General features: G+C 38.9%; 2 protein-coding genes across 3 annotated transcripts in view; both read left to right on the top strand.

Annotated features, from left to right (window-relative positions):
* Positions 1-13,592, top strand: part of LOC134675251 (uncharacterized) — a 41,655-nt gene extending 28,063 nt beyond the window's left edge. The window contains exons 20-26 of the mRNA XM_063533469.1: positions 2,630-2,897; positions 9,474-9,579; positions 10,165-10,311; positions 12,276-12,454; positions 12,846-13,052; positions 13,220-13,296; positions 13,394-13,592. Of these exons, the coding sequence (XP_063389539.1) occupies positions 2,630-2,897; positions 9,474-9,579; positions 10,165-10,311; positions 12,276-12,454; positions 12,846-13,052; positions 13,220-13,296; positions 13,394-13,526 (1,117 nt within the window). The 3' untranslated portion in view covers positions 13,527-13,592. The remainder of the gene's footprint in view (positions 1-2,629; positions 2,898-9,473; positions 9,580-10,164; positions 10,312-12,275; positions 12,455-12,845; positions 13,053-13,219; positions 13,297-13,393) is intronic.
* The window catches only part of LOC134675239 (nucleoplasmin-like protein), a 201,149-nt gene that overhangs the window by 115,725 nt on the left and 60,861 nt on the right, over positions 1-24,563 (top strand). The gene's annotated exons all lie outside the window — the stretch shown is intronic.

The following is a 24,563-nucleotide window of genomic DNA, read 5'->3' on the forward strand; positions in this document are numbered from 1 at the left end:
ATAAATTAGAAATATGGATATTATCGTAAAGGTTACCGCTATAAATATTGTTGTAAATGACTTACATGTGTTTTGTCGTCCTTTAAGCCCTTCATTTGTCTTGATGATTTTTCATATCGTATCTCGTATGGTCAATATGGTCGTAAAGGACATATTATACTACATATTGATATTATTTTACTTGCCCTTTATTTTCGTCCCTTTTGCGGAGGAAACTGCGGGCAACTTGCTGGGGTGCTGACGCGAAACAATTTGTGCGTGACATAGACAAAAGGGAGAGGATCCCCACTCTGAATCTTTTCTGGTGCAGAGGCTGTCCATAGCCATCCAGCGGGGTAATGCCGTGAGTATTATGGACACTTTTGCACCGGAAGCGATAAAGAACGGGTTTGACTAATAGTTACTGTGTAATTATTTTTAAGAGGTGAAATTCCTATGTATGAAAATTTTAATAAACGAAGTTCTTAGGATTTTAGATACTATACTATTATAACTCTAATCGGGATATACCTGGCATAATCAACTACCGTTTGATACATTATTAAGCTTCGTAACAGTAAATTATGCTGAGAAAAGTTAACATGTGTACCGTGACTGGTAACTAATACACCCACCCTAATAGTCTGATAACGTCTCTTACGTCCCCCTAATAAACAAGATTCACTAAATTATCAAAAATTTCATGGGCGTAAAGGACATTCATAGTGTTTTTGACCAATTTTAAAGGAAATGAACTTCTTTCGTATTTAATTTATAGATATGATTGCTAATTCAGGTTAAAGAGACTAACATTTTGAGTACTTTTCCAATACACATCAAAAACATAGCTCGATAAACCACAAAAATATATTATAAACATTTAAAAAAAAATGCAGTTTTTCGCGTCTCCTGAAAAGTAGCATTTTGTGCTTTACGCCAATTGAACCAAAAGGTATCGTAATAATATATATTACTAAAATTAATAAAATCAGTCTTTATATTATGTATCAACTAGGTACATATTATAGTTGCACATGCAAGTGCAAATATTTTCATTGCATTCAATTCATGCTATGTTGTGGGGGGCGTGGCTAACGATAATCGCAAGCCAACATTTTTTCTCATAATTATACCAACCCGGTGGAGCCCGTAATATCACTAAAATAATTAAAACAATTATATTCTGCTCCTCAAACGAACATACTTTTTTTTTTAATAACTTTTATAATTTATGAAGTCTTGTATTCAATGTACATCATCATCATTATAATTGACGTTGCTTGCCAGGCTTTATACATCACAAAATTAGCAATACATTGCGTCTTAAAATAATCTTAAAAAGTGTTCTAAATATCGAATAAAAGTTATTTTTAAAAGTCGCTGATGTGACATTCTCATTCAAAAGGTAGGGACCACTTTGTCGTTTACCATAAAGACGAAACTTTATTGTATCTTTATACAAATAACCTGTCAGAGAGTCCTTATGGCAAGGATAAAGTGGTACCTTTTGATTGCGAACTTCACGAATGTTGGTCAGTATGAGGAGCCTATGAAAAGATGCCTCCGAATGAAATAAATACACTGTAATGGCTCAGACACGATGGGCCAATGCCGGCCACTCCAAGGGACGCATTTATGCGTTAGAGGGAGCAAGTGATATTGCTATCTCATTCTACCGCATGGCTGCGTTCCTTGGAGTGGCCGGCGTTGGCCCATCGGATAGAGAAGCCATAATGTTCATCTAACAAGCACCCTACCCGCGTAGGTAGCCTTCCCCGCGTACGCCGTTCATGCAAAGTTTTATTTTGCCAAATAGTAAAAAACCGTGGTTGAAAATGACCCAAATTATGAATGTTGTCTCGATGTGGCATTATAATAATGTAGACGTAAACTTAATAACATGAATTTTTTTTTGTGGCAGGTACTTGATTTTTATAAGAAAAAAAAATAATAAAAATACAAGCGGTGGATGAATTTGACACACATTTGTTTGAATAACATATTATAATATCCTGTGAAGTACAACACTTCACTTACCGACTATAATTTTATTTTAGGCATTTTAGGTTCACTATTAGGTATTTATTAAATGTCATTATACCCGTGGATGAAAATGACACAAAATGCGTGTGTATGTCGGAAGCCACTTCGCTTTTACAGGGAAACAAAGAATTTCATCTCGAATATTGTTTTTACCGAATGCTGTTTAAAAAAAGAAATACCTAAATTTCTACCTAAGCAAATACCTAGGATGACACAAATTATTATTATTAGGTTTAGTATGTGGTCTGGAAACTATATGTAAAAAATAAGCAACATTAATAATCTTATAACTTCAAAAGTTATTGCTACCGGACTATATTGTGTTTATTGACACGGGACTACTGTTGATTAAAAATGTACACTAACCTACTAATATTTTAGTGACGTAATTAGGTTTAAAAACACTTCTGATTAAAAGCATTCTTAATTCCTTATCTATGGTCACGACCCCAAAGTAACCCAAGATGGCAGCGGCGCGACGCATGCGCGGGGGCGGCGTGGCGATCGATCGCGCGACTCACCCAAAGAGTACCCGGTTGGTACCCAGTCAAGTTAACTTGAATGCGATGTGGAGCTTAGTGCTCGTGATATCCCTAGCCGGGCATAGCCTGGCTAATCTCGAAGGCCCTTTCCTCTTCTTCGGGCCACAGTCTTTAGAGGCGTACCGCCGGCCAGCGCTCCAAGCGCTGACCCAAGACGAGTTGACTCGGCTGTACGCGCAGCAGCCGTGCGTGGTGGTGTTCAACAGCCAGGACGGCGGCGGCGCTAGGGCCGAGCTGCCGCGGCTCCGGACCGCGCTGAGGCACCGCCCCGTGCTGGCGCTGCCGCAGGCCTTCCTGGACGTGCATCCCGACTATGTCAGCAACGAAACCCAGGTACGGTAGCCGTACCTATATGACATATATACCTACAATAAGGCTTCCAATCGCGCAACATGCAAGCGCATCCCTTTTATCTTCCATTGCACTATACCTAATAATAACGGTGACCTTGAACTTCTTATGTAACACTGATCTATATCCTAGCTGTCAGTTTGACAGTTATAGCGCTGTCATAGGTAGGTATTAGTTGTTTGTATACCTACAGCACACCATAATCGTAACAGTTGATGTTTTCATTAGCTACTCGTATTAATTTAGGTACTCTAAGTTTACACAATCATGGTAAAATAGGAAATTAGAGCAACTTTCTTAATAAAAAGATAATTAAATAATTTGGTAATCTTTCTATGTATGTGATGACTATAGTTCGTTTTTTTTAGCATTAGAAAGAACTCCACAGAAGCAAGCGTGCAGTTTTTATCACGCTCTTTAATTGTTAATAATTATTAAATTATCTAATGTAGCATGGTCAATACATATAATTTACTTCAAATTATTACCGCTAAAAGTGCTGGATTTGGAACCACAAGCTTACTTCTGCCAAGTTCTTTCTAATGCTAAAAAACACGGACTATACATATGTGTATTTATAAAGAAATTAATTAGCATTGCTTTAAGAGGGCGTAGAGGAGGGTAAATTTTCAGATTCTGTCAAATTACCCCATTTCACGCACAAACGCAGCTCACGCACACTACCTCAATTTACTGGGACAGGTCAGTGACCCCTAATGTTTTTTAAAGGTGCTGTTTCGAGTTTAGTGTTAACTACTCACCTCCTTTGAGGAATTAAAACTGTCAAACTTTCCTTTGTGAGAAGACAGAGAAAAAACACTTTTTATATATAGCTTTCCTTGTTTGTTCATGTCATGTCATAGGTATGTGACGTATTAGGTAATTATTTATTTTCGTTGTTGACTTTTGTATTAAGATAGGTACAAACGGCGACGCTCTTAACTGTCCATCGGTAGACCTTATGCCTTTTGTAATAAGGTTTACGAACTGTCAGTTAACAGTGTGGTGGTGTGCGATGGTAGGTATATGCGGTTTGTAGACATAGAGTCTGTGCGGAAAGAGAAGAGTCGTGGAATGTATGGGGCTCAATACATTCCACAACTCTTCTCTTTCCGCACAGACTCTAGACCAAATTAAAACTAGGAGTTTTATTATTAAAGATATAAGAAATCGTCTTTTTTACCTACTCGAAGTGAACTACTTATATCTAAAATTATCCCTTCATTAGTTATATATAGGTCTTGTAACATATTTTTTACAACTAAACACGCTTATTATATTTTACTTATAACTTAATTTTTAAAGCTCTATTGATAATAAGGCTTTAAAAACATCTAATAGAATGCAGGTACTACGCTTATACTTTTATAAGTCAGTAAGTGATGCTTACTTAAAACTCATCGGGAAATCAAAAAACTCATAATTACCTATATTAAAATATTTAAATTTACTATTCCATCTCATACGTTCAATAAGGCCCGGGACCGGGCCTTGTCACCTGCACTGACAGAGGGCCTTTTTAGCCCCACATAATATTAAAGAACTGTGTCCCGGATAGTATGGGTTCTGGGCCATGACCATGACGCGTCCCGAAGTAACTTATACAGGGCGTAATCGTTAAGTGTAGCCAGGCTATAATTTCGTAAATATAACAGATATCAGAAAACTTCAAATTGTTATCGAAAGTGCGTTACCCAATGAGTAAAATTACATTAAGGGGTCATCCATTAATTACGTCACACGTTTTGGGGGGGAGGGGGTCAAGAAAATGTGACATGTTGTGACATGGGGAGGGGGAGTCACAAACACTGTGACGTCACTTTAACTTCATCACTATTCATCAGTAACCGAAAATTAATTTATATTTTTTTATTCGCAGTACATTTAAATAATGAGGTTTTGGAAGTATGTAGGTAATTTTCGTTCCTAATTGGTTTTGTGTTATAAAATTATATATATTTATTATACCAAAAATATTTTTTTTTTTAAATAATGCCGAGTTAGTACTGCCCATTTCGTTGAAAACAAAATTACCTAAAATGTGACGTCACACCAGGTGGGGAGGGAGTTTCAAAATGTGACCAAGTGTGACAAGGAGGGGGGGAGGGGTCAAAAAACCTAGAAATTAATGTGACGTAATTAATGGATGATTCCTAATAACTTTTTTAAATAAAAGCAGAAATATCCCAAACATTAACGTCAAACCTTCCCATACATTTAGTACGACGACTCACCCCTCACTGTAATAAAATAATAAAACTACCGTTTATGAAATAATAAATCTATTATTTCATAAACGGTAGTTTTATTATTTTATTACAGTTTATCATCGCAAATAATGAATCTCAAGCAGTTTTATCTCTTACGACACCAACGTTCTTTGAAGGGTGAGTCGTCGTACTAAATGTATGGGAGGGTTTGTGAGTTAATGTCTTAGAGTAGAGTTAATGTCTGGGATATTTCTGTTTTTATTTAAAAAAAGTTATTAATGTAATTTTACTAATTGGGTAACGCACTTTCGATATCAATTTGAAGTTTTCTGATATCTGTTATATTTACGGAATTATAGCCTGGCTACACTTAACGATTACACCCTGTATATCATTAGATAGTTCATAGCCTATATCTATCGAATATATCGTTCTTATGAGCGTATTTGGTGGGCATACCTTATAAGTTTCAGTACAGGAAAAAGTACATATGAGCTGTACTTTTAATTGTTAGTACAATCGGTATCAAATAGATAGTGACGGCCAAAGTGACCAAATATAGCTATAGGATCTAAATGTGAACGAATAGGGTTAGGTGAGGCATATAAGGCCCACCTTTATTTTAACTGAAATAGTTTTATAAATAATCAGGATATTATTACCAATTCAATTCAATATAGATTTCTCATTTGTTCATGTTTCTTCATATACCAAAATAGTTATAATAATATTCCGGCGCTTTTGAAAAATACACGTTTTATAAAAAAACCATACCATGTTGGTTCGGAACCGGGCCTTGTTACTTGCACTGTCAGTGTCAGTGTCTGAGTCATAGTACAAGTTCAAGAATAACAGAGAATATTACCGGGCCTTATTACCTTTTATCATGAATTAATTTCATCTTTAATTTAAATGGTCTAGTAAAATAAGGCCTACATGAGTCATGGAAAAACAAATTGTATTTTATTTAGAAAGTACCTATATGTTGTTCATAATCTTCAGTAAGCTGACCTCTAAGAGTCTATCTATTATAATAATTAATGTAGATTGACAGTTTACTTAGCAAATTGTACTTTTACCTTTAGGTTTTATGTCGGAAATATCTCACCCAATTTGTAATTAAATTAAAATCGGCCTACATTTGTAATTAATGATGTTTACTGATTGTTAATCTTAAATATACCTACTTAATATTATGAAGGGCACTTATATTATTTTAGCGGACCGAACGGATGTATATTATTGTGGACCACTTTTTTATTTAAATAATTAAATTGTAATTCATTTCAAAAAAGGTTATTACAATTAGGGATATAAGTAGATACCTCACCTACCTTATTACAAAGCATTACAAAAATGTCCAAAGGCCAAAGCCACGCTGATAAGACATAAGACCTTACCTATAAACGACCTCATAAATATAAACGTTCACTGAAAAAAACCAAAGGCATTTCTCATAATTTAATTTCGTTACTGAGTTATCGTTTTGCACCGAATATCAATGAAATAAAAGCACGTTGTTGTTTGATAGATACATTTATATAAACATCGTCACATGAAACCAATATAGGTACTCGTAAAACAGACCACTGCTGGTATTGGCTTTAAATATCGTTCTTTCAACTGATAATATAGCCACAAAAACTCGCTGAGACTGCAGGTCGAGTCTTGATTTCAATTTCTTGATGATATATCATTGAATTAACTTTCAGAGCTCGTGATAGCTCTTAGAATAGCAACAGAACTAGTTGAAACTAAGAATTTTATTGCTGAAATTATGTGAACAACATTGCTCCGTCTTCATAAATAAAATTTTAATAATTTATATTGCTTAGGCTAAAATGTGAAAAATTTTGTTGATAAATTGTTTATCTAGTATATTGACATTATGTCATATATGTTTTTAAAATGACGTAACATGAATACCAGCACAATGAAAATTTATTCCAATAAGAAATAACAAATCTTCAAACTTTTTTCATTTTAAGTGAATTAGGAAGAAGCTAATTACACTGATTTGGTTGTATTCATATATTTTATTAAATAATTTGTTATATTTTTTAAGTATTATGACTTGTGAATAAAAAGATATCGAAATTTTAATGACTCTAGATCTCCGTGTGACGTTATTTATTTACCCTATTTATTTTGAACACAGTTTTTCACTGGTATCATCATTCGTATACGGATATGAATTTCGAACTGTCAAACTGGGAGATCCTGGTACGCGTCCGCTTTGAACCAAGCCCAGCGGGCATCTGATTGAAAGGAGAATTTGACAGATATGGCGGATGTATGGAAATTTTACGAAAGTTTACGTTTACGATTGAATTTCTCTGTAGCCTTTAAGAGGAAAAATAGGAAAAGCCTGATTCGTTGTAGTCCAGTTATCTGGCTTTCGAAATCACTCGATTTTATAGCATGAGCATCGATTTTTTTATACAAATTTTACTAAACGCTGACACTCGTTCATCTCGTTTTAGGTACAACTTTGCATAAGTGTATTTATTATATTGTAAAATATTTCAGATTTTCAAGGGTGATTCGTTGTAAACACACTCTTTGGGATAATAATGACATTTATTATATTTTTTTTTATCAAGAGATGTGAACGCTAGCGACTAAACGGTGACTGCCTTTTTCGCTGATTTTGCTCGATGCAGTCTTAACTGTGGCATTTAGTAAGATATTCCAAAAATGTGGTTGTTCAAAGTGGAGCCATTTATTTGGATGGGCTCAGTAATTGCGAGACTACACATTACCTACTTGTTTACATACATGTTGTAAGTAGGTTTATAGCTTGTATGGCCGTGTTAAAGGCGCAGTAAAAGCAAAAAGCATTTCATTTGGTGTTAAACTTTAAGCTAAACTATTATTTGCAGGTCAATTTGAAACAATTGGACAGACACACAAACAGACGGACATGGCGAAAATACAGGGTGTAATCGTTAAGTGTGGCCAGGCCATAATTCCGTAAATATAACAGATATCAGAAAACTTCCAACTGATATCGAAAGTGAGTTACCCAATGAGTAAAATTACATTAATAACTTTTTTTAAATAAAAGCAGAAATATTAAAAATACTAAGTTAAAACACTCCCATACATTTAGTATGACGACTTACAGCCTCAAAGAATGTCGGGTGTCGTAAGAGATAAAACTGTTTGAGATTCGTTATTTGTACGAATACATTGTAATAAAATAATAAAACTACCGTTTATGAAATAATTAATCTAACATTTATTTTTAAACGTAAAATAATTTTAATTACAACGGCTTACCTACTAAATGTATGGAAGGGTTTGAAGTTAATATTTGGGATATTTCTACTTTTATTTAACAAAAAGTTATTAATGTAATTTTACTCATTGGGTAACGCACTTTCGATATCAGTTGGAAGTTTTCTGATATCTGTTATATTTACGGAATTATGGCCTGGCCACACTTAACGATTACACCCTGTATACGGAACCCTATAAACGCTCTTCTTTATACAAACAACAAACAATCACACAAACAGGCATAACATACACAAAAGGAAGATGGCATGCAATATACCTATCCCACACATCTAAACATTCTGTACTTTAACAAAGCAATCAGACTGAGCTGAGCACCTAAGAACGAAATTCGAAACTTTGTTATTTTCCTTTGTATTGCTCAATCTTGGATATTCGAGCAATAGCAAATCAAATAGATAGACGAAAAATCGTACGAAGTTCTTCGCGGTAGACCCCTTTGTTCAAAATTTATCAAAAGTTCAGACAAAAAGACGAAATAATTTTGTTGAAGGAAATAAAACCAATCGACAAATGTTAAATATGACAACCGCCTATGCTCGATATTTCAGTCAGATCAGATATCGCGCCGAGGTCTAACATTCAATTACATCAAGCTTCCAGCCCAGCCGAAATCCCAGAAATTATATTTAGGTCCTTGCGGACTGCACACCCCCGCTGCACCGCCGACCTGTTGGACGCCGATCGATGCAGCATCCGCCCTTTCCCTTTCCACTGCAACGCCGCCGACTTGTTGAATACATCGGCCGGTGAAAACCCCCGCATCCCCACCCCTCACTGCACAGCCGACCTGTTGAACGCGCCGATCGATGCAGCCGATATCACTCCCACGCGATTCCCGTAGCTCCTGACTCTAGCCCTAGGGTAGGGGGAAGGAGCGTCTAGGGTATAAATTGCACCCGCTAGCTCGCATCCCTGTCAGTCGAGTATAATCCGTTCAACACCTCTGGATCTTCGTCTGGCCATGCCATGGTCAGTCCTTTGTCCTAATACAGTAGCTTTTTGTGTGTTGTTTGTGCGTTGTGTGTGACTTGTGTTTCGTGTGCAGGTCCTCACGCTCCAGGGGCCGTGGTCGGAGCGCGATGCGCAGATGACGGAGACCTTCGCCCGTCTTCAGGACATCTACGGAGATGGGCAAGTTCTTGGAATCCTTGGTGAGTATCTCCAAGGTTAATTTTTTCTTTGACCCTCCACAGAGTCGAGAGTATTAATTACAAAATTTTAGTTTATTTCTCTAGACTGGATTTACGTTACGGCATTTAAAGACAAATGCCAGATTTGCTCTTGCCATTTGGGAACCGTTTTGAGATTATTTGCTTTCTGTCTCAATCCTCAGACACGAGGAAATTACTAAGTATATAAATTTATGAAGAAAAACCCTGTTCCAATATCTGTTTTTTTCTGTTTTTTTTTTTGACTTAATGTGAGTAACGAAGTGATTTGTAATATAATATTTTAAACTTTCGCGTTTTGAATACATATTAACTCACATTATAGACGGGTCTAACGCGAATTATATTCAATTACCTTTATCTACCGACGTTTCGACACAGGTTTCACTGGTCGTGGTCGCGGCTGACTGATTGTCCCAGCAAAATGTCAAAACAGAGATTTGTGCATCTACCCGACGAAAAGTGTATGGAAAAGAAACGTCGAAACGTCGGTAAATAAAGGTAATTGAATATAATTCGCGTTAGACCCGTCTATAATGTGAGTTAATATGAAGTGATTTGTTTCAGGCAACTCTGTGTCCCAGAGTGGTCCGTCCGACTACGGCGAGGAGTGGCGAGCCAAGCGCGCGGCCGAAGAGCCCAGCTCGTCGCCGACGCCCGAGGACGAGCGTCCGCCGCGAGCCACGCTGTCCGCAGCGCTGTTCAATGCGTCAGGTTTGTGACACTGATAAATATCCCTTGCATTTCTTACATAATCACAATAACAAAAACAATTTTTTTATTCACAATAAAATTAATATGAATAAAATATTTTAGCTAACCCTCATCTTTTCCATGTCTGGACTTATCGTTTCCTTCCGTACATCACATACTGATCTTCGCTAGTTAAACGAAGCCAATCATGGGGCCAGCTCCCAGCAAACATTTTTGGTCGATATTCCGAAAAAGGCACCTATTTTAGGTCGCACAATTTAGGAGACCAAAATGAGGCACGTCGAATCGACGTCGTGGGCACGTGCCGGCGACATAAATGGGGAAAAAACGCACGTGCCGGCGACGTATTTATTGACGGTAAATTAGTGATTACAACCATTAGGTCAACACTAGGTCATGTTTCCGACGTGGATTCGACGTCGCCACGACGTGCCGCGTAGTGAAAATGTACTAATTTGGTATTCTTTACCACCTTTAGACGTGATGGCGACATATTTTTATCCATATAATTACTCTGCGAGGCAATATTTAGATGAGACGCGATGAAGAGAAAAAGAGACACAAACATTTTACGCTTATATATTCTTTTCACTCAGAAACAAAATGTCTAACAAGAAAACAACTTTAAGTTGTGCAATGATAATGGCGGCCACTAAGTCATGTAAAATAATTTAGGCCGATTACGCTGATGAAGAACGATGAAATCTAGTGCACAGAAAATTTTTTCGTGCAGTATGTTAGGTTTACATACAAAACTATCGATGGGCTTTTGAAATATTTAAGTTTTCAACATTTTATAAAATCAAAATGCATATATTTGCTTGTAATTGAGTGTTGTAATTGAATATTTGTGTGTGTGAGTGTATTGACTTGATCAAAAATATTGTTTTATTTTGAATATTAGCACAATGAAGTACCGTGCGATGGCACCATTCAAGATATAACAACTTAAGTTATGCAATTTCATATTTAGCATCTCGTTATAATGAAAGAAAATGGCGGCACAACCTTATGGTATTGATAGTACTTTACAAGTGATTTTAACTATATGGTCGCAATTTGGTATCTATTTTAAGTAACATTTACCTAAAATTAGTAGCTAAATCGACATAAAATCGACGACCTAAAGGTCTCCGTATAAGAAATAATTACGTCGCAAATACACCTAAAATGTATTATTAGTACATTTGACCTATTGGTCAGACTTTGCAGTTAATTTTACCTAATATTTCGACTTATTTTCAACCATTAAGTCCCTGACTTCATGGTCCCCGTATAAGATATAATTACGTCGCATATACACCTAAAATGCCTTATTAGTACATTTGACCTATTGGTCAGTGTTCGAAGTTAATATTACCTAATATTTCGACAGATTTTCAACCATAAAGTCCCTGACTTCATGGTCTCCGTATAAGAAATAATTACGTCGCATATACACCTAAAAGGCCTTATTAGTATATTTGACCTATTGGTCAGGGTACGAAGTTAATTTTACCTAGTAATACGACTTATTTTCAACCATTAAGTCCGTGACTTCATAGTCCCCGTATAAGTAATAATTACGTCGCAAATACACCTAAAATACCTTATTAGTAGATTTGACCTATTGGTCAGGGTTTAAGGTTAATTTTACCTAATATATTGCCTTATTTTCAACCCCTAAGTCCCTGACTTCATGGTGTATTTATAAAGTGAAATTTACGTTTTATTATCCCTATATTTTGACTTGGAAGTAAAAGTGTACAATACGTAAAATAATTGGTGACTTAGGACGTCATTTTCACTTAAATTGGAAAAATCTTCTTCGAGCCTAGGAAAAAATACTTAAAATGTTTGCTGGGCTCAAGCTATTGTTTATCGATTTGTAAGATTTGTTGTTGATTCCACCACTTCCTCAGACCTTTCTCATCGACGACTTCTGGTCTCTCGCCATCAGATGATAGTGTCTTTGTCGTTGTCAGGACAAGCAGGCAAAGGCGCGGGCGCGCTGGTGCGCTCGTCGGGCTGGCCGGAGCTGTCCCTGGCGGACGGCACGCGCGTGCGGCTCGACGCGCCGGTGGGCGAGCAGACGCTGAAGACCTCCCGTCTCTACACCTCGCTAGTCGTCAACTTCGCCGACGACGCCAACCCACGCGATAAGGTATAACCACATACCAGTCGATTTGTCAACTCACTGGCGAAGTTTCCTTAGTTTTTATACGACAGATCAAGAAAGGAGTACAATATACGTCTGTATGAAAACTTTTGGCATAAAACTGCGAAGTATTTTTGGAAATTTGCTGAGCGAATAAATAATTACAAGCAGGAGCGCTCTTCGATTTTTTAAATATCCTATAGTACAAGGGAAAGTAATTTGCCATCATTTAATTCTATGACTTAATACATAATACCAATCAAAATTAGCTTGTGGTATCGCCGTCGAAGAAGTCAAAGAGCAACCTCCGATTTGCTCGCCCTTGGATCGCGTCGACTGGCCTCCCCCTCCAGTCCACGCGATCCATGACGAGCCAGGACGTGGGGCGTCTGTGCAGATCACGCTGGACCTGACGTTCAAGCAAGCGGCGGGCTGGTGGGCGGCGGTGGGCGCCGAGGTGACGCGCCAGGGCAAGCAGTTCCACCTGCTGGCGCCCGCGGCGCCCGACGCGCCCGCCGCCGTGCTCGGCAAGGCGTACCGCTGCGGTCTGCCGCTGGTCTACCGCGGCGACGACGGCGCTACGCTCACTTTCCCGGACATACAGGTAGCTCATTTTTCAACTTATGTATTCTCTATATCCAACATGTCCTACAACTATATGATAGGTTAGGAGGCTAAGTTTGACAATTGAAAAGAATCTTCTTTGATCAAGTTTATTGAAAAATCTTGGTCAAATTGATACTGATAGTTTGGTCTTTGGTGTGGTTTTAGATGCAGCCCTATATGGACAGCACGGAGGAGTTTGCAGACGCCTTCGACTGCATAGGTTTCACCACCGCCCCCATCTGGTACCACCAGCATTGGATTTTCTTTTACCAAGTTATCAACCTCGATCTATTCCGTAGTTGGATAAGTTTGACCTTGACCCATGACTTGTTGTCGCAGGTCGGGGCTGATGGTAACGGCGATAATGCTGCTGGCGCTGGGCGGGTCGCTGTGTTTGATCCTCGACATCCGCACCATGGACCGCTTCGAGTCCAGCCGCGGCAAGCAGCTCACCATCACCGTCTCCGAGTAAACTGCCTCCAGCGGGGCACGCCGAGAACACATCTCTTGCGCAAAGTGACTGAATTCCTTTCATATTTCATGTTGTTTATAACGAGCGCTGCAGTCACGTGCAAAGGTGTGGGTTCTGTGCCAAGTTTCGAACGATACAGTGCAGTGTGGACGTTACATACGGCGCGATGCGCCGCGCGCCGCTGTGCTGCGCTCGAATCGGTTCCCGGCGTTCTACTGCTACTCGCCTGGATTGACAACAACAACACAAAGATAATTTATCACATCAAATATCAGTCTATGTTAAATATAGTAATTTTTAATACCTACGCTAAACTTATTTTAGGTTCATAGTATTAAGGAAGGTATTAATGTAATGTATGTATTAAATTCTTGAAATCTCGTTGGTGTCACGGTGCCGGCGCGCAGGCCCGCGGCGAGTCGTGTATCACTTGTGTCGTGTACTCCGCGTGCACAGCTGGGGTAGCCACCGTGTGACGGTGGTGTACCCGACGTGTACCGGTGGTGCCCGTGCTGCAAGGCCCGCCGCGCGCGGCGCTGCGCCACCTGAGCGCGCATGCCATCGCTCGCCGGCCCCTCATCCAACCAAACATAAATAGCATACAAACTAACACAACCTTCGCAACTCAACCTTGATACAATCAGATTCGTTCGTCGTCTGTTTCAGCATAATTCAGTGCAAAAGGAACAGGTGCTATTGTTTTTTTTTTAATTTACACAATAAAAAATACATAGCAATATATTACACATACCTATTTTTTCGCCAAACTGCATGACAGTTTGTTGGCGAACGGTAGCACTCAACAATCTTCCTTAATCTACGTGTAAGGTATAAGTAGGTACTATCGGCAATACACTGACCTGACCAGTCGTTAGGCTATTAGTTAAAAAAACTAGTTAATAAATTAATTATAAGAGATTCGTTGTTTTAATTTCCCCTGGTTACCCATTTGGGATAGAAAACTGTCCAGGAAATTATAGGGCACAGGATGTATAATCATAACTACACTCCCATCTACCTATTTCCTTTTTCCTTATAATAAGTAATAAAGTACAGTCCCCGTCAGACATATCGAAGCGGCCAGGAGCTCAAAAATATCTAAACACGCACTCTAACGCCTTGACAATAAAGGCGTGTTCAGTTATTTGTAAGCACCTTGGTCGCTCCAATACAGGGTGTAATCGTTAAGTGTAGCCAGGCGATAATTCCGTAAATGTAACAGATATCAGGAAACTTCAAATTGATATCGAAAGTGCGTTACCCAATGAATAAAATTACATTAATAACTTTTATAAATAAAAGCAGAAATATCCCAAACATTAACTTCAAACCCTCCCATACATTTAGTACGACGACTCACCCCTCAAAGAACGTCGGTGTCGTAATAAGAGATAAAAACTGCTCGAGATTCATTATTTGCGATAATAAACTGTAGTAAAATAATAAAACTACCGTTTATGAAATAATAATTCTAACATTTATTTTTTAATTACACCGCATATTTTAAGAAAAGTTCATTTAGAAACATTTAAGAGGGCCCGTCAATGTATCGCACAAGAAGGGCGTCACTCCGAGCAACTACTGTAATAAAAAAACCGGGCAAGTGCGAGTCGGGCTCGCGCACGAAGGGTTCCGTACCATAATAAAAAAACGGAAAAAAAAATGCAAAAAAAAACGGTCACCCATCCAAGTACTGACCACGCCCGACGTTGCTTAACTTTGGTCAAAAATCACGTTTGTTGTATGGGAGCCCCATTTAAATCTTTATTTTATTCTGTTTTTAGTATTTGTTGTTATAGCGGCAACAGAAATACATCATCTGTGAAAATTTCAACTGTCTAGCTATCACGATTCGTGAGATACAGCCTGGTGACAGACAGACGGACGGACGGACGGACGGACGGGCGGACAGCGAAGTCTTAGTAATAGGGTCCCGTTTTACCTTTTGGGTACGGAACCCTAAAAATGTACATCCTTAAAAAATAAATGTTAGATTCATTACTTCATAAACGGTAGTTTTATTATTTTATTACAGTTTATTATCACGAATAATGATTCTCAAGCAGTTTTATCTCTTACGACAACGACGTTCTTTGAGGGATGAGTCGTCGTACTAAATGTACGGGAGGGTTTGAAGATAATATTTGGGATATTTCTGCTTATATTAAAAAAAGTTATTAATGTAATTTAACTTATTGGGTAACGCACTTTCGATATCAATTTGAAGTTTTCTGATATATGTTATATTTACGGAATTATCGCCTGGCTACACTTAACGATTACACCCTGTATATCTGATGGAGACTGTCATCATCATCATTAACTTAAGACTTATTCTCTAGTTGGTGGAGTATCTTCCAGCTTTCCCTATTTTGCGCCAGCTCTTTAACTTTTTGGTAGGACACGACCCCTGTTTTTTCTGTTGGGGGCTGTGCTAGCTGTTAAAAGAGTAATTTGCTAATTAGGAGGAGTCTGGGTGGGCATCGAGTCGTGTCACAAAAAGTGTCTGTGGGTGTGTGTGTGTGTGTGTGTGTGTGTGTGTGTGTGTGTTTTAGCGCATGAGACGAGTCCTATGCCTAGCAGCGGGACTCATATATGCTGAATACTAATAATAATGATTATTGAAATATAAAGAAATACTAAGTATTTGTACCAGCGGGTTCATGTCCCCGGATTAACTAAATGAAAGTATGAAAGTAATAAGTAGGTGCCACAACCTGAACATAAATAGTATAATGTCATATGAATAAAAGCAATTATTTTAGACCTACATTGGACAGAGAAGGTGCTGTTTCCGTTGTACTTGACAAACTTATATCTCGAGTTATACATTACATATAATAAAATATAGTAAAACATTTAACGCTTTTCTCTTTTATCGCTTCGTCTACATGGGTACTTGTCAGATAGACATCCATATGGCTATATTATAATTACAATCGCTTTCGAATAAATATGATATCATTTATCAATAGTAAAGTTTAAAAATCGATGTTTGATTGTAATACCGCTGGCAGTCTCGCGGTGGTTCCGGTGATAAGCGGAAGCGGGTGCGGGCTGTATACCTACTCCAACTCTAATAAATAACACATACATATTTGTTAATGACTGTTGTAGAATTATAATAATAAACATAAACATAATTTATTTAAAAACACAAAATCATATGACAGAAGTAGAAGCAAACTCAGTAACATTTAATTATTTTAACCTAACATGATAACAGTCAGATTTCAGTTATATTTACTTCTTAACTTACCTTCGTAAATATATATTTATATACTTATATCTATACGTTAAGGTAAGATAAGAAGTAAATATAAATGAAATCTGAGTGTTAGCATGTAAGGTTTATATGTTAATGCTAATATTACATTTTAAATAAAATTTATGACTCAAATACCTCATTTTATAGCAGACCATTCATAGAAGGTACTAATTATCTTCCGAAACGGACAAATTCGCAAACTTTATTTTAAAGAAATAAGGTAAGTAATAGTTATACCAATGGTAGACAAAGTGTGCACCTGCTTTATATTCTATCTATTCTTAATGCCTTTAGTGTATTAATTGCCTCATCGGGCAATCGCATCGCTCCCGCCCCTGGCCCGCTACCGCTCATGCCCTGCGCCTGCACTTTCACTATAACTTTTATTGGCTGGCTCCCGCGCCGCGCCGCGCTGCTCCGGCGCACCTGTTCGTGTGTGTGCGCGGAGTCAAACGCGGACGCGATAACCCGTCTCAACAAATGATCACGGATGAAGCTAATTGTCTTTTTTTGTTTAAATCTACACCTATTAATGTTTTTGAAAACAAGTGCTAACTACTCCGACTCCCTTACAGTCGGTTTTGGTCAAATTCACATGGGACTATCCTATGCTTTATTTACCTACCCCAAATTGGTCCACAATTGACAAGACTATTAGTATTAGTACGTAACAACGTTCAATTATATTCCAGGCCACTTTATATCTTGCCATATATTACCTAATAGTAATTTAGTAAGGCCCCACATCGCTTATTATACAGTGTATAACTGAAGTTTGAACTAACATAGTACATATTAGATTGTCCATAAAAATACCTTCTCACTACATCTAATACATCTATATACGACCTATATACAGGTTCACAGAGTCTGAACTAAGGCGGCCTGAGACAAAGAGTCTATCATTTTAACTAGATCCACTATAATACCTGTCAATCAATAAAAAAAGTTAATAGGTATCTCTGTCAATGGCATCAAATACTATCCTGATACATGATGGTAACATGGCCGCACCGCACCGTGGCGTGGGAACGGAGAGCCCCGCGTTTCGCGACTCGAAACGATTAAGTAGGTACTTATTAATAACTTTAATTGATGCGAAGAGACCGAGGTAAGGCGTGCTATCAAAGCGGCCTACATTTCAACATTTCTTTTTGGATATATTGTTTATTATAATATACATAAGGTATATATTTTAAGATAATTAAGATTGACTCATCCGATGAACTTATAATAAATCGTGATATATACAGTGTGGAAAAATAAGTCGAGCCCTGGAGGGAAAATACCTTAATTCCTTAAGCTGGCTCATTTTACTTAAAGGAGACATTCCTTTATTAGGTATGATCGTAAGTATTAAATAAGTGCAAAATAAAAACTGCATTCAATTACTAATTAAAGAAAATTTCAATCACGATCGGAAATTCATTCCGGTGCCATATTTAATACGACTTCCAAAGACACTGCCAACACTGCATTGATCATCTCCTGCGTGATTTGAGTATGTGCAATCTACGCTTATTACAATCACACCATTGCAACACGCATGCCCTCCCCCTCAGCGCAGGCGCAGCGAAAGTGCAGCGGGCGAAAGTGAACCTTTTATGAACTCCGTCTGCGCGGCGGCTGAGACAATGGGGTTATCAATCAATATCGGCGGCCCGAGGCCACAGCCAAGGCTTCCCGGAAGGGTCTAGGCTCTGCGCGCCTGTGTCTCTCTGTCAGATGGTATTGGAACCACGTCACAGGTTTTAATAAATATTCTTATAAATTCAAATATTTATTGAGGCTATTTTCATGGGATGAAATAAGAAGCGGCCAAAATGACAATCGTTATATAAAGCGTTAATAGAAAACGCCCGTCGAAACTTAATGTATGGAGATAGTCGTAGACGTGTGTCATCCCGATTTTGTCGATGTAAAGTTTTTAGTTGCTTTTTCATACATGATGCATGGCTTAGTACTCATTTTAAGTTTGCGGTTTGTGTTTACAATAGCTTCAGAAGATTTCCTTTTTATACGAATTTTAATATAGGTATCTAGGTAGGTACAGTCAGCAGCAGAAGTTGCTAAACGGGCGAGGTGTTCTAAATAACCTTGACACGCTCTTATTCTCTTAACAATAAATTCGCGTCATGATCATTTTGAACACCACGCCCGCTTAGCAACTTCTGCTGCTGACTGTACCTGTACCTACTATAATAGTATAGTAATATAGTACCCAGGCACAGGCTCCCTTTCATCCACGAGGAGCACGGGAGCAGTTGGTAGAACGTTTATGATATGTATCTGGAAGATATCATGTGTCACAAAAACGATGTCGCTTTACTATCTTGTCACGTGTTCGTTGAGCGTTTGTGTCGCTTGTGATTACTTTTTTTGTTACATAAAATGAACGTAAACGTGTGGGCGGAACAACGTAACTTGTTAGAGTTGTAAGCTAACACTAAACGGGTGTGTCTGTCCGTGTGTCGTCTCAGACCGGAAGCATTACCACATTCAACTAAACCAATAAATTAAGTTTCTCCGAGAGGATGCGGTCTGGCGTTACGGCCACCGACATCCGGCGTGGCGACCGCGACCGCTGTTATGTGCCCGGAGCCCTGGACTATGTAGGAAATATATAATAAGTAGTGAGGGTAGCTGCGTCAGGATACCTTCTAGAGTAGGAGAACAACACCTGAGATACCTAGTTTACAGAAGAGTGAAGGGTGCACCGAGAAACAAGAGTAATCGATGAAGGAGACTTAATCATCACTATATATATTACCAGAGGACGTCCGTTGTGGGATTGATGGGTCGATAATGTTTTTGGGGAGAGTAAAGCGTCACGGCTGGACCCAACTCCATCTTTAACATTTTTTTATCAATTAACCTAACAAGAAGCTCAGGTGGGAACAGCGGTGAGAAGTGTAGATCTAAATAGTACACGGAGAAGGTGGCAAACACGACATCATCTAGCATGAGTGTGCCGCAATAATAACTCTCATGTGACATAACACTATAAGTTTCTGCCTAGATATAATATTTAGATCAATTAGGAAGAGACGGGTAATACGAGTAAAGGTTCATCCACACCACACCGCTCTGCTTATAAAACGATGACGGTATGGAATCGCAGTGACGTAACGTGCCGTACACGTAGGATTTTACTAGGAGGACATGTGATAAAATCGTCACTAATTTACGACGTGTCACTGCGATTCCGCTCTTTATAGTGCGAGATACTGTCGTGACGCACCCACGCTAGAGAGGTAGAGGCGAAGCAATTGAAAACAATTAGTTATTATCAAAATTCTTCCGCTACCGGCAGTGATTGGCAGCTTAGAAAGCGAAGAGATGTTCCGATAGGGACGTCTTTACACGCCATTAGAAATGACGAGGCGTGAGCGCTGATATAGCTGATCGGCACGGAGCTCTCACATTCTATGAAGGTTTATAGTTAGCCGACGCGTGTTGTAATTTTTCATAGATTCCGTTTATCGCATAAAACATAGTCCCGAACGTACGCATTCGTTGAGACGCATCTCAGGTTCAAATGAACACATCAGTGACACAGATGAGTAATAAGCAATTTGTGAACACATCTAAAACAGCTATCACGTAGTCGACACCGGGGGACATGTCGCGATTAGAGAATGGTTATTGATTATGGCGTGGCGGAATGGCACTTGTTGTTTTAAACATATAAGCCGTAATGGATATAATGGACATGATCATCTTCATTTCGGAAGACAAAGTACCTGTCTTCAAAGACCATTTGGCGGTGCTTTAAAACAGCAAATTGGCTGATCAATAAACCATTTTTTGATGTTATTAGTTATAACTTATTATGTCCCATCCGCTAGAAAACATAACACCGAAACATTCTCCAGTGTAGCTGCAGCTCTTTGTTAAAGTGTTAATAGACTTAAGAGCAAGTTAGCAAAGTAGTGATTACGCCCGGTGATCCTGACGTATTATGATTAACTAGTTTAACTAGCTATAGCTATTTTATTTTATTTGAGTGAAATTAATCTTTTAAAAAGTAGAACCGACTTCAAAAAGGACTAAATAAAATATATAGTTAACTGATACGTTTCAAGTCGGTTGGCTTAGCACCAACTTCAATCGTTTCAGTTGCTAGTGCATATAAACCGGGATATTATTAAAAATAATACGGTCGAATTAATAACCTCCTTTTTTGAAGTCGGTTTAAAATAGAGGAAATTTTTCGCAGCATGCGTTTCGTGGCTGAAGTGTTATTAGGGTGTAATTCGTACGGAGCATTTATAGCACAGATAGTTATAAAAGCCCACACCGTCTGCGGTGTATGTATGAATGTGTATGTACCTGGTCCTGCACCTGTTGCCCTTGGGCGCGTGCGCGTGCGCATGCGCGGCGGCGGAGAAAGTTTCCCACGCGGCGCATCGCGGGCTGCGCTGCCAGCGACGATGCATCCACCATGCACTCTGACAGTAACTTAGCTGACCAAGACCTTACCTCCTTGTAATAAGGTTCACGCTTGGTGAGTTAATCGTGTTGACGATGACAATGACTGCACTCCACGTTAGATTTTAACATTTGTGCAATGAAGTGTATAAATAGGTATTAATTATAAGTAGGTACTTTAAATAGATAAATAAAAAGACGCTACGTTGTGTAAATTCCAAATTGCCCTTTTTATTTAAGAACCAGTTTTGCGTTATATTGTAGTCTTTAATCATTTCAATTGCAGTAAGTACAAGTCCGGAGTCAGATGATGATATTTTACGCGGCCAAGGCGGAAAGTACATGACACTCCGCATTACACTTCCTCGGCCCCGACACGCGGAATGTGATTAGCGACAAGTTAAGTAGAGATAAAGATAAGTCAATACCACTCTGTGGTCAATACGTATTGTCAATAACCATTTTGTACGCATTGCATAACGTGTCCGCGTCGCGTCGGCCAGAGCCGGGCCGGACGCGGGGGCGGCGCGAGCGGGCGCGTCCCAGCACGAAATGAAAGTTTTGACTTATAGATACCGCAGGAAACGTATACTTTACGCATAGACATATTAATGCTATACATATTTGATATATTCAATAAACAATAAATTAGATGATAATATTATACAAATCAGCCTAGACAATTAGTAGATCATTAAGATCTATGAAACATTCAAAATTAACTCAAAATATTCTAATAGAGTCAGCCTAAAGCTCACTCTGCAGTGCAGCGTAGTTGAAGATTATTAGCAAAGTGTGAAATGAAATTAATATATTTATTTACTTTGACCTATAGAGTAGGTAATAGGTATGTGTGGAAAAAAAGAGTCATATTATGTGTAGATATTAGGTCCTTTATAAATAAGTATTCCACGACTTTTCTCTTTCCGATTTCCGAAGAGACTAATAATAACGCGAAAGTAACTTCTGTCTGTCTGTCATCTCTTTACGCTTAAATCGCCGAAACCTTTTTGGTATGGAGATAGTTTGAAGCCCGGGGAAGAAGTTGCTATCAATTATCAACATCGTCTTCCTTCTAGGCAGACGAAGTCACGGACTGAAGTTAGGTTGCGGCCGCGGCAGACGCTACGCTACTATTGTCCTTGGAATGTATCGATATTATTTAAAACCATTTGAGTTCGACCGTGACTCATTCGAATTGAAATGTATGCGTTATTTACCTTAATCACGCAATAATAATAAACACGACCATGATAACGCCTTCAGGTCGTAACGCGGAACATCCACTCTCCACTCTCCACACTCCACAGCGACCTATGTAAGTTCCCACATTCCTCTAGACTGCAAAGCGTGCCGCCTCACCTGACCAATTTTTATGTGATTTTACTAATAACAAAACTTCCGTGAGACACTGACATAGTAAAATACATTAAAACGGGTCACTCACGTTTATACACGTTCACGTTTATCACATGTCGAGCAATCTTCCACTTTATACACCTACGTGAAGTGACCCGTTTTAATATAATTATTTAATATTCTTATCAGTGAATCGTATATATGTATAGGTACCGTCACAGTTTAGTTAATACTTAGTTGACAATGTGAACGTCAGTGCTATTCTCGCCCACCGATTGAGAAAGACACTGTCATTATCTAGGCTATTTTGTACCTAACGGTCACCATCATTATCCGTAGCGGATCAGCGTCTATGGCGTCTTCTTGATCGCCTATTTAATAACATCTTGCCGTTAAAGTAATTAGCACTGGTTTGCCGGAGGCGATGCGTCGGTAAGCAATGACTGAGCTGCCAAATCATAATTATTGTAACGTTTGTTGGCGGAAGGAAGCTCGCTCCAATTTAGTCTAATTATCACTAGTTTATAATTAGCCGCTATCTGATCGCCGCCGCGGCCTCGGCTCGGTTACGTCACGGAGCCAAGAAAGCTCGCGGGAAACCTCAATTATCTATATTATGTCAAAACGTGGCATAATCGGATTAATCATACTCACAAGAGGAGATGCATTTATGAAGAAATGTAATAGGCGTTGGGCCCTACTATTGATGGCTGTACATATGAATTACATATATTATATAAGCTGATGCGTGGAATTTATGGAATCGGCACAGATGTTTCCGTTAAAAAACTTGAAGTGACAGGTGTCAATAAGTTATTACGTAATTCAATTTATGGGGTCCCTAGCAGTTTGGCAGTTGGACAAATTATGGGGGTGAATGTCATACTTTCTGACCAAGGATCGAGATATATTTCTCGTGTTTGAGCATTTTCTACCGCTGGTGCTGTACTTATCTTCTACCTACTACTGCTGACTTTTTCTGTGTGACGCGATCCCCATTTCTGGACAAAAACTAGCATTCTCCTGTGACTCCTGGGAGGCAGTAGGTTAGCGGGTAAAAGGACCCAGGCCGCGTAGCCAAGATGCCGATCGCTTACGCTCCGTAGCGATCGAAACGCAACTGTCACTGTCGCACCAATATGGAAGAGTGATAGAGAGACATAATGCTTTTCGTTGTCGAAGCGATAGCGATTGTAACCTTGGCTAGGCCGGCTGTACAGCTAAACTAGCATTATATTAACATCTATTATATATTTTTCTCACATAAAACCTCATTTACATCAGCCCATTCATCTGCAATCTCTTGACAAATGTTTTAAGCTTCTGTGTTTTGTTAAACTTTTCAATGAACAGCCATTGAACATGGCCACAAAACAAAACGAAAGACGCGCTCCGATGCTCCCACCATCTCTGTATCGCCTTCATGTCTATTATGACATGTGGTGGATCACAATTTGTCCCTTTCACTCAGTAAGATCCGGAGAAAGATGCCAACATATTAAGAAACTGGCACTGGCGTAAATTATTCACAATGTTTCGATTTCGCTACAATCGAACTGCTCTGACATTTAATTTCGTAAAGTTAATATGCGAATTCTGGTCAAGTTATGCCAGTGTAGAGTATGCAGACGAATACCATCAACACTGTTAACTGAGAATTCATAACCCTTATTGCAAAGTCATAAAAGGTCCACGACTGCTCAGTTCAGAATGTCGCTGTTACAAGAGGTTGGGTTTGGTGAGTCTGAGTGGTGGCCGAGCGGGAGGCTGGTCGGCACTGTCGGCAGCGCGCGCACTAGTAGTAGCACCCCCGAGCTGCGCGCGCGTCTCGTCTCGGTCGCTCTTTCACTCGATTGTTCCATCTCGCGTCTCGCGTGTGCACACCCATTTGGATTTACTTTTTTTAATTGGTGAGTGGTTTTCATTATTACGATATCTTAATTAAGAAATTAAAGCGATTATCAACACTTCGACAATAA

Source organism: Cydia fagiglandana, chromosome 21 (assembly GCF_963556715.1).
Source record: "Cydia fagiglandana chromosome 21, ilCydFagi1.1, whole genome shotgun sequence".
Lineage (NCBI taxonomy): Eukaryota > Metazoa > Arthropoda > Insecta > Lepidoptera > Tortricidae > Cydia > Cydia fagiglandana.